Below are 8,691 nucleotides of genomic sequence, written 5' to 3'. Positions count from 1 at the left end.
CCCACTTCCCTCTGCAGAATGACTTGCACTTCCCATGGCCCCGACCCTGGCTCTCAGGACGCGGGCGTGCACCCTGCTTCTCCCTTTCACTTCTCAGGCTGTCACCAGATCCCGACCCTTGCTGGGGCCTCTTGTTTCTTGGGGATCCCCTGCTCACCAACTACACGGGGCAGAGCCACTGTATCCCCTGTTGACAGAAGAGAAAACTGAGTCCCAGAGAAGTAAGTGGACACAGGTTGAGGCCCTGAGGCTGGCGTCCCTGCTGCCACGTGGCCTTCCCTGAGAGGGGAAGTGACTTTCTCGGAGTCATCTGCAGCTGCACGAGGCCTTGGCCGAAGTCTGCTGACCTCCCCTCGGACCATGGGATGGCCAGAACAGCTGACTAGGAGCCACCCTCAAAGGCACCTCCTCCTATAAAGGAGGAGACCCAAGGACTCACCAGACCAGACAGACACCAATAGGCAGCACCCCCACCCCATGGGAAGCTGTCGACTTGTTAGCAGCCCACCTCCTCTCCCTTCTAGGAGCGGGCCAGGCCAAGGACTCTCTTTTCCAAAGACCAAGGACACCTCTGTGTGTTTAGTAGATGGAGAAACTGAGGCCTGACAAGGCATGGCTTCTGCAGGTGTCCCATGAGCGGCCAGATCCCAACCCTAGTAGCCTTCTAAGGAGTGCAGTGCATGGGGCCTTCCTGGGGGAGCCAGCCCTGGTGGAAATCACGGGCACTGGGGTCTTCCATGCCACCCCCAAGTGGCCACCTTTCTCTCCAAGTTCAGCTCTCTCTCCCAAAAGCCCAGCCTTTCACAAGGGCTCTCTGGCTCTCTGAAAGTGATGCAAAATGTCCAATTTCAACTCCCGTCCCTTCAGGCCAGGGCTTCCTGGGACACCCCTGTAGCGTGTAGGTCCTTCTCAGAGCTGGTGTGATTTCCAGGAAAACAGCCGCAAAGCCTTGCTTCACTCAAGGTCCCTCCCCATGACAGAGACTGGTCACGTGGCAGGAGCTGTCCTGGGAATCCCAGCTTCAGCTTCATGAGAGTGAGGGCAGGACGGAGGAGGAGCCACCCAAAACCACCACAGGGCAGTCTCCAGCCCCGGTGCTGGGAGTCCCCTTCTCGCCTGACAACCAGGAGCTGGGGATTCCAGATTTGGGGGAAAGAAGGCATCAAATGCAGGCTCAGGCTCAGGGACCATTTGAGCCCTGGGAGCTCCTTGCAACTGTCTTTCCCTGCCTGGAAGTGATCCACTGATGCACACTTAGAGGGTTGACGGCGGGGGGGGGGCTTAAAGGTGGTAATGCATATGAATAGAGACTGTGACAGGTAGTGGGTGTTGACCCACAGTCAGGCCCTCTTCCAGCTGACTCCTGCATTGGCTCCTGTAATGCTCCCAATTTTACAGAGGAAGACAGAGCCCAGAGAGGTGGAGTAACTGGCCCAAGATCACACAGCAGGGAAATGCAGAGCTGGAATTCCAGCACAGGGGCATTGGTATGCAGAGACTGATTCTAACTGCTGTACTGAATCTATGGGAGGTAGGAATGCTGAAATTCACCAAGCAGAGCCTGGCATCCAGCGGGTGCCCAGAAACAGGACTTCTCAGGGCATTTCCCTTTCCAAAGACGCTAAGATTCCATCGTTTGGGTTTTTTTGGTTTTTTGGAGTTTTTTTAGTCAGAGTCTTACTCTGTAACCCAGGCTGGAGTGCAGTGGCATGCTCACCACCACCGTAGCCTCAACCTGCTGGGCTCAGGCGATCCTTCACCTCGGCCTTCCAAGTAGCTGGAACCACAAGCACATGCCAATATGCCTGGCTAATTTTTTGATTTATTGTAGAGATGAGGTCTTGTCATGTTGCCCAGGCTGGTCTTGAATCCGTGGGCTCTGGCAATCCTCTCACTTCCGCCTCCCAAAGTGCTGGGATTACAGGCATGAGCCACCACACTCAGTTCATTGTATCATCTTTATGGGGATTGAGAAGGACTGCCTCACCCCCCAACCCAACCACTCCAGCAAAAACGGTTCTTCAACGATGCCTGAAATGTCACTATTCATATATATTCCTTAGGTATGACTCACTGTCTACAAACTCAGGTGTCCTGCAATACTCCTTGGTTGCTTCTAGGAAAAAAATTTGAGACTAGGGATAAGATTTTCACCTTATCTTCTTTTGAGGTCTTTTAAATGTTGACCCACATGCATGCATTACCATCCAAAACATTATCAAAGTTTAAAATTACATTTTTTTTTTTGAGTCTCAGTCTCACTGTTGCCCAGTGACATGATCATGGCTCACTACAGCCTCAGCCTCCTGAGCTCAGGCGATCCTCCTACCTCAGCCTCCCAAATACCAGGAAATACAGGTGTGCACCACCATACCTGGCTAATTTTTTTGATTTTTTTTTTTTTTTTGTAGAGATGGAATCTAACTGTTGTCCAGGCTGGCCTCAAACTCCTGGCCTCAAGTGATCCTCCCACTTTGGTCTCCCAAAGTGCAAGGATTAAAGACATGAGCCACCACACCCAGCTAAAAATGACAATATTTAACACATTTTTTTTTTTTGAGTTGGAGTCTCACTCTGTCACCCAGACTGGAGTGCAGTGGCCGCTCCCGACCACTGCAGCCTCGCCCTGCTGGGCTCTGGCGATCCTTCCACCTCAGCCTTCTGAGTAGCTGAAATAACAGGCGGGCGCTACCACGCCCGGCTAATTTTTTTTTTATTTATCGCAGCGATGAGGTCTCACCTGCCCAGGCAGGTCTCGAACCCGCAGGCTCAGGCAATCCACTCACCTCAGCCTCCCAAAGGCGCGGGATTACAGGCTGAGCCACTGAGCCCGGCTTTTAACACATTTTTTAAAACTGGTAATAGATGGGTGGGCATGTGTGCTGATAGTCAGAAGTTTGGGTATCCCTGGGAGGAGGAATGGCCTTTGCAATGACTGGTCCAGGTTGCCCAGGTCCCAGAAGATGGACTGAAGAGTGTTATATGGACAAGTTTCAGTTCCCTCCAGTTCTCCCTGGGAGAGCAGAGTCCTGTGAGGCCAAGCGGACAGCAGCCTTGTCCATCACAGTGGCCAGCACACCCCTACTGCCCAGCATGGACGGAGGCGGGGAAGAGCAGTGTGGTGAGGTCAGCCCAGTCCCGGCCCCTCCTCCCAGCTTGATGATGGATGGTCACAAACAGTGACCCTGGTGGGTGGGCCCCTGTGGCCTGGTGCAGTTCCCAAAGGGACTTCTTTGTGATAGCAGAGGAAGGGAGACCAAGGAAGGGGTAGCCTTGGAGACCTCACAGCCTCCTCTCTCCATTGGGCAGCAGTGAGGGTGCTGTCCTCATGCACAGGGCTGCGCAGAGTGCTGAAGCCAGGAAGGAAGAGGCTGGAGTTACCAGGCAAGGAAGGAAGAGGAAGAGGCCATGCAGACCTGGAGGTGACACACTGACACTCACAGCATGCCCTCCGTGCCAGGACCTCTGTGGACAGTCTCACTGACCCTAGAGCTCCCTCCCAACTGGACATTTCCTCCATGGAACAAATAAAAAGACTGAGCCCAGGTCACCAGCTAGAGCAGGCAGAGCTGAGACTCAGCCTCCAGGGCTTTTCCAGCATAACACTCACCAGGAGACCAAGAGGAAGAGGTCTCCCTCCCCTCCCCCACCACACACGCTGTCCTGGGGCTGCAGGCACATGTGTGTGCACGTACATACAAGAGCACACACACAGTCCAGCACCTCTGCAGACCTGAGCGCCTGCCCTGGGCGCATGGGCCCCTGGGCCTGCTTACTGCTTTCCCAGCTGGGCCTGGGCCAGAGCCCAGACAATTCTCAGGGCATGCCACCTGTCTCAAGAGTCCCAGGTTTAGTGACCGAGACCCGAGGCAACCCCTAGTCCAGGAAGGGGCTCCATGACATGGGGGGACACTGGGAAAAGCCAAGTTGAGCCCTAAAGAGGAGCCACACAGATGCTGGGGACAGGAAACAGCTGGCAGGGCCTGGGATCCAAGCTGGAGGGGCAGATGGTCCCAGGCTGTCCTGCTCTGTGAGGTGGGGGGTGGGGTGAAGCTGGGCAAGGGGCCTCCGTCTGGGGGTCGATGACAGGGGCTGACAAATCCATGAACACACACGTGCATGCACACACTTAACTTCTCTATCAGCCGGACAACCTGGCCAGCCCACCCGAAAGCAGCTCTGAGAGCCAGACACGCCTCCCTTGCCCACACTCGGCCTGGACAATAGGATGGACAAGGAAACACTCCTGGCTCTTTGCAAGGCCTCACGGAATCAGGTGGGCAGTGGGGGTGGCAGAGGCCAAAGCACAGCCTCTACCCCGGGGGCACAATGGACAGTGGCCAGACCCTCTGTCCCCAGCCTCCCTGCCTGCACCCTCGTAGGAGCTGCCTGTCTCCCGTTCAGCCTGACTTACCTGGGAGCTGACCCCAGTCCCCGCCACTGCTGGGCCCATAGGAACACGCACATGCGGGTGCATACTTACCCTCCTTGCACGGAGACCCAAGTACACATGTGCACACAGTTCCTGCCAGGAAAACTGACTTCCTGTCTCTGGGCCTAGAAACCCACAGGAAGACAGTCCTGGGTCTAAGCCGAAACCCCTCCCACTGCCATGTGCAGCTGTGGCCAGGCCAAGGCTACCGTCTTGGGCATCTCTTTGCCCCCTCTCCTTGGGGGTCTCCCCTACCTGGTGACTTCAAGCCACCACCAGTTTTGCTTGAACCTCAGAATTCTTCCACACTGGGCCCTTTAGGCTTTTTCTTGGACACTATGCCTGGCAGGATCCCTGGGAACATGGGATCACAGGGAGGCCAGGGACCTGGCTTTATGGCTAGCTCTTCTGTCACCCTCTCCAGCCTGGGAGGCGCTGACAGGTCCACTGTTTCCCAGCTGGAGAAACTGAGGCACAGAGCGATAAAGGGGCTGGCCTATAGGTGGAAAGTGGCAAAGCCAGGATGGAACCCCCATTCCCACACCCTGGCTTGGAACCCTGGCCCCAGGACCTCTGGCCTTCAGCCAAAGGGCTCAGGCAGAGCCAGGCCAGTCAGGGTCAAGGCCACAGCCAGGGATTGCAGGGAGTCAGTGAGGGATCTGGGGATGAAAGCTGGGGAAGGGGTAGCAGGGGCTTCCAGGGAAGACCAGGCCAGGACCAGACCAGACCAAGGCATCCGGTCTTCTTCCCATCCCTGCACCAGGACACTGATGGCCACTGGGGTCACGTGTGGGTCAAACAGGGGAGAGGCTGGTCTGTCAACCACCTGCCCTCCCTTGGCCTTGGACCCCTTCCCTAGGAAAAGAGTTGCCACTCTGACCTCCCTGGCTAGGAGGAGCATAGGCCACCATGCCAGGGCCTGGTGTACACCAACAGGGACCTTTGTCCTCTTCCTGTTTTTTGTTTTGTTTTGTTTTGTTTGAGTTGCCGTCTCACTCTGTCGCCCAGACTGGAGTGCAGTGGCCACTCCCGGCCACCGCAGCCTCAACCCGCTGGGCTCTGGTGATCCTTCTGCCTCAGCCTTCCGAGTAGCCGGAATTACAGGTATGCACTACCACGCCCAGCTGATTTTTTGATTTATGGTAGAGATGAGGTCTCGCCTGCCCAGGAGGGTCTCAAACCCGCGGGCTCAGGCCATCCACTCACCTCAGCCTCCCAAAGGCACCGGATTACAGGCTGAGCCACCGAGCCCGGCTTGCTTGCCTGTTTTTCCATCCACGTAAGGACTGCTTGTCGGAGTCCTATGTCACACAAGCCTTACCCCCACCCGGCCTCTGGAGCCTGGGAACCCCAACCTTCCCACTTCCTCATTCCTGCCCTACCCACCCCCACCCTTCCCAGAAGGTCTGGATACTCCCTCATCCCACCCCCACTCCCACCTCCCACGCCCTATCCCCTGCTTGCCCTACCCCTGACCTTCAGCCCTGGTGCACCCATGGAGGGGAACTGCCACTGGCACCTGCTCCCAGGGGAGACATACAACCCTTGGGTACCAGAGCTTCCACAAGACTCCAACCTGGCTCTGGCCTCCAGCCCCGGTGGAGGGACTGGGACAGACCTGCCTGGACACTGCCCCCAGCTGTCCACAGTGCAGGGAGGGGGGACCCGGAGGGAACTGGGAGAGACGCGCCCCCCCAAGTCACCCCATACCAAAGCTTTTAAGGACCCTTGCCCTGTCCTCAGGGGACCCAGCTTTACAGTCTCTTGGAATCTTGGCCCACCTGCTGTTACCTGCCTCCCCCCAGTCCCCTGCTCCTGCCAAGGGCAGGGACAGGTCCAAAGAAACAGTGGGGGCCTGCTGCAGACGGGGTGGGGGCATCTATCAGTGCTTGTCTCAGCTTCTTCCTATAAAGCTCCCCATCTCAGCTCAGCCTCCCTGTCACCCCCAAGGCTGCCAATGCAAATGGGTTTCCCAGCAGTCTTGCCCAGAGGTCACAGCTTTCTGGAGAAAAGCCAGAATGCAGGTGCACACGCTCTCCTGCAGTAACCTGGCAACTTTCACTGTTGGGAAGTCCCTCCCACATCCAACCCAAAGACTCCAAGGGGCAGAACAAGCCCTGTTCTCTTTTTGTCCCCCAGAGGCCTGGGGCTTGCCTAGGATGGGACAGAGTCCTGCTCCTGCAGGGTCTGGGGTTCCTGGAGGTGAGACGAATTCGGTGACTAAAAAAAAGAAGGGGGGGAGAAAGAAAGAGGACTGGACTGCTGTTCAAGTGACAGAGGCCAACTTGGCACAAGGCCAGTGGACTTGGAGCCCGTGTCCTGGCCAGCTTTGTTCTGCAGTCACAGGTAGAGGCCTGCCCGGCTCCGGACCTGCCTTAGTCTTCCCATCTGGTCAATGGGCAGGAGAAAGCCAGCCATCAAACGGAGCCACCAGAGAGCCCCCAGAGACCTCCAGGCCGGGCTTTCGGTGTACGAGATCCAGGCCTCTCATTCCCAGCCAGCTTGGTCCTGCTCCTCCTTAAAGAGGCCCCCGTTTTAATTCACGTTTATTTTTAAAATAAATACTCAGTTCTACACTTTCTGGGGGATGGTGCTGACAGGAAGGCAGGGACCCTCCCGGGTGCGAAGTGCCGCTCCCAAACCCTCCCCTGTACATGCTTCAAATACCTCATCTTTGCGGTTCCCTGCTGGCTGAGCAGCCTGGTTGGCTGAAGACAAAATTCCCAAACTATGGGTTTCAGAGCTGGGGCAGGGCCCAGAATGGCTTCCTGGGCTTGTGGCTTGGGTTTCGGCGCCAGGGGCAGGGTGGCTGACACCCCACCTACCACAGCCCCCCACCTGGGGACAGCCTTCTTAGGCAAGAGAGCACTAGATGCAGGTGATCAGCACATCTACGGAGGTGGACACCTCGATCTCCTCAAAGAGCACACGCTCCCTGGTATTCCCCGGGGCCCCTGCCTGGGCCGCAGCCCTCAGCAGATCCTGAGCATGTTGCAAGAGGCTCCGGTTCCGTCGGCGGCCCAGTCGGCGCAGCGCCAGGATGGCCAGTACGTGGTCACGCCTGCAGAGACACGTGGGTCCTCACTGCACGCCCAGCACCTCAGCGACACCCCCATCCCCAGCCCTGGGCTTCAGAGGAAATATGAGTCACTCAGCATTCCTGGAGCCCAGTCCCAGTGGCCGAGACTGACAGAGGCCGGGAAAAGCTGTACTCCCAGAAAAGGGGGCAGCGTGGACCTGGGGGCGCAGGATAGCTGGGCCTGGAAGGGTTCAGAGCCCAGGGAACAGAGAAGGGGTGACAGGAAATGCAGAGGCCCGGAGGGAGATCAGAGGAGGGGGCAGGGCAGGGAAGCAGCAGCAAAGGGGAGATGGAAGGAGGGGCGGGGGAGGGCTGGCCCGATGCAAGCCCCACCCACTGGAGCTGGGAGAGGCATTCTGGGAAAGGCCTCTAGATATATTTTGTGATAGGAGAAGGGATGTCACCAGAACCCAGTAGGGAGGAGGGTGGGGAGTGGTACCCTGGGCTTTGAAGGAAGTTAGATTGGTGGGGGGCACATGTTTTAAGACACATGCTTCCCTCTGTCCCCAGCCTCTCTTTAGGGTCGTGTGCACCAACGACTGGCTGACACAGGACATGTGGTGAGTCACTGCCTCCAAGACCTGACACCTGGCTGGGCTCAAAGCGCCACCCCAGGAGCCAGGGAGAGAAAGGTTGGCTGGGCTGTGAATCCAGAGGGGCTGGGAATCCAGAGGGACTGGGTGAGAAACCGCTGGACCCCTCTGAGCCAACACCATTCTGCTAGGGATGGTCTGGGCATTGTCCCCCAGGGCTCCACGACGGGGCGTCCACTCTGAGCCTGCAAGTCGACCTGGCGGAGTTAGGGAATTCTCTGGGGGCAGCCTGGGGGGCGGCCTCACCGGGGAAGGGGCTGGACCCGGGGCTCTTGTGCACTCCCCATCCCGGAATCTCCAAGACTTGGGGAGATGGAAGCTGAGATTTTCAAGGACTTTGATGACTCACTGTCCCCCCAGCACACCCCGAGACCTAATCATTCTTCCTCCTGGCCAGGTCTAAGAGTCCCGGGACTTCCAGAGGGGACTTTTTCCCTGGGGTGAGGGAGTCGCACCTCCCGCCTCGGGATCCAGGGCAATATCCCTCCCCCTCGCATTCCAGGGTGTGTCATCCCCACCCCTTCCCCCTGGGGCTGAGGACAAGCTACTGGGATGCATGGTTCCTTCTCCCCCCCGCCCCGCCCCCA

General features: G+C 57.5%; 1 protein-coding gene across 1 annotated transcript in view; it reads right to left on the bottom strand.

Moving 5' to 3' along the window:
* Positions 1–7,262: 7,262 nt before the first annotated feature.
* The window catches only part of EXOC3L4 (exocyst complex component 3 like 4), a gene marked incomplete at its 5' end in the record, with an annotated part of 5,093 nt that continues 3,664 nt past the window's right edge, over positions 7,263–8,691 (bottom strand). The window contains one exon of the mRNA XM_008050352.1: positions 7,263–7,493. Coding sequence (XP_008048543.1) covers positions 7,301–7,493 — 193 coding nt within the window. The remainder of the gene's footprint in view (positions 7,494–8,691) is intronic.

The sequence above is a fragment of the Carlito syrichta genome, unplaced genomic scaffold (genome assembly GCF_000164805.1).
Source record: "Carlito syrichta isolate Samal-C Ts95f unplaced genomic scaffold, Tarsius_syrichta-2.0.1 Scaffold144552, whole genome shotgun sequence".
Lineage (NCBI taxonomy): Eukaryota > Metazoa > Chordata > Mammalia > Primates > Tarsiidae > Carlito > Carlito syrichta.
The sequence above is the reverse complement of the archived record's forward strand: the minus strand, read 5'-3'. Positions and strand labels throughout refer to the sequence as shown.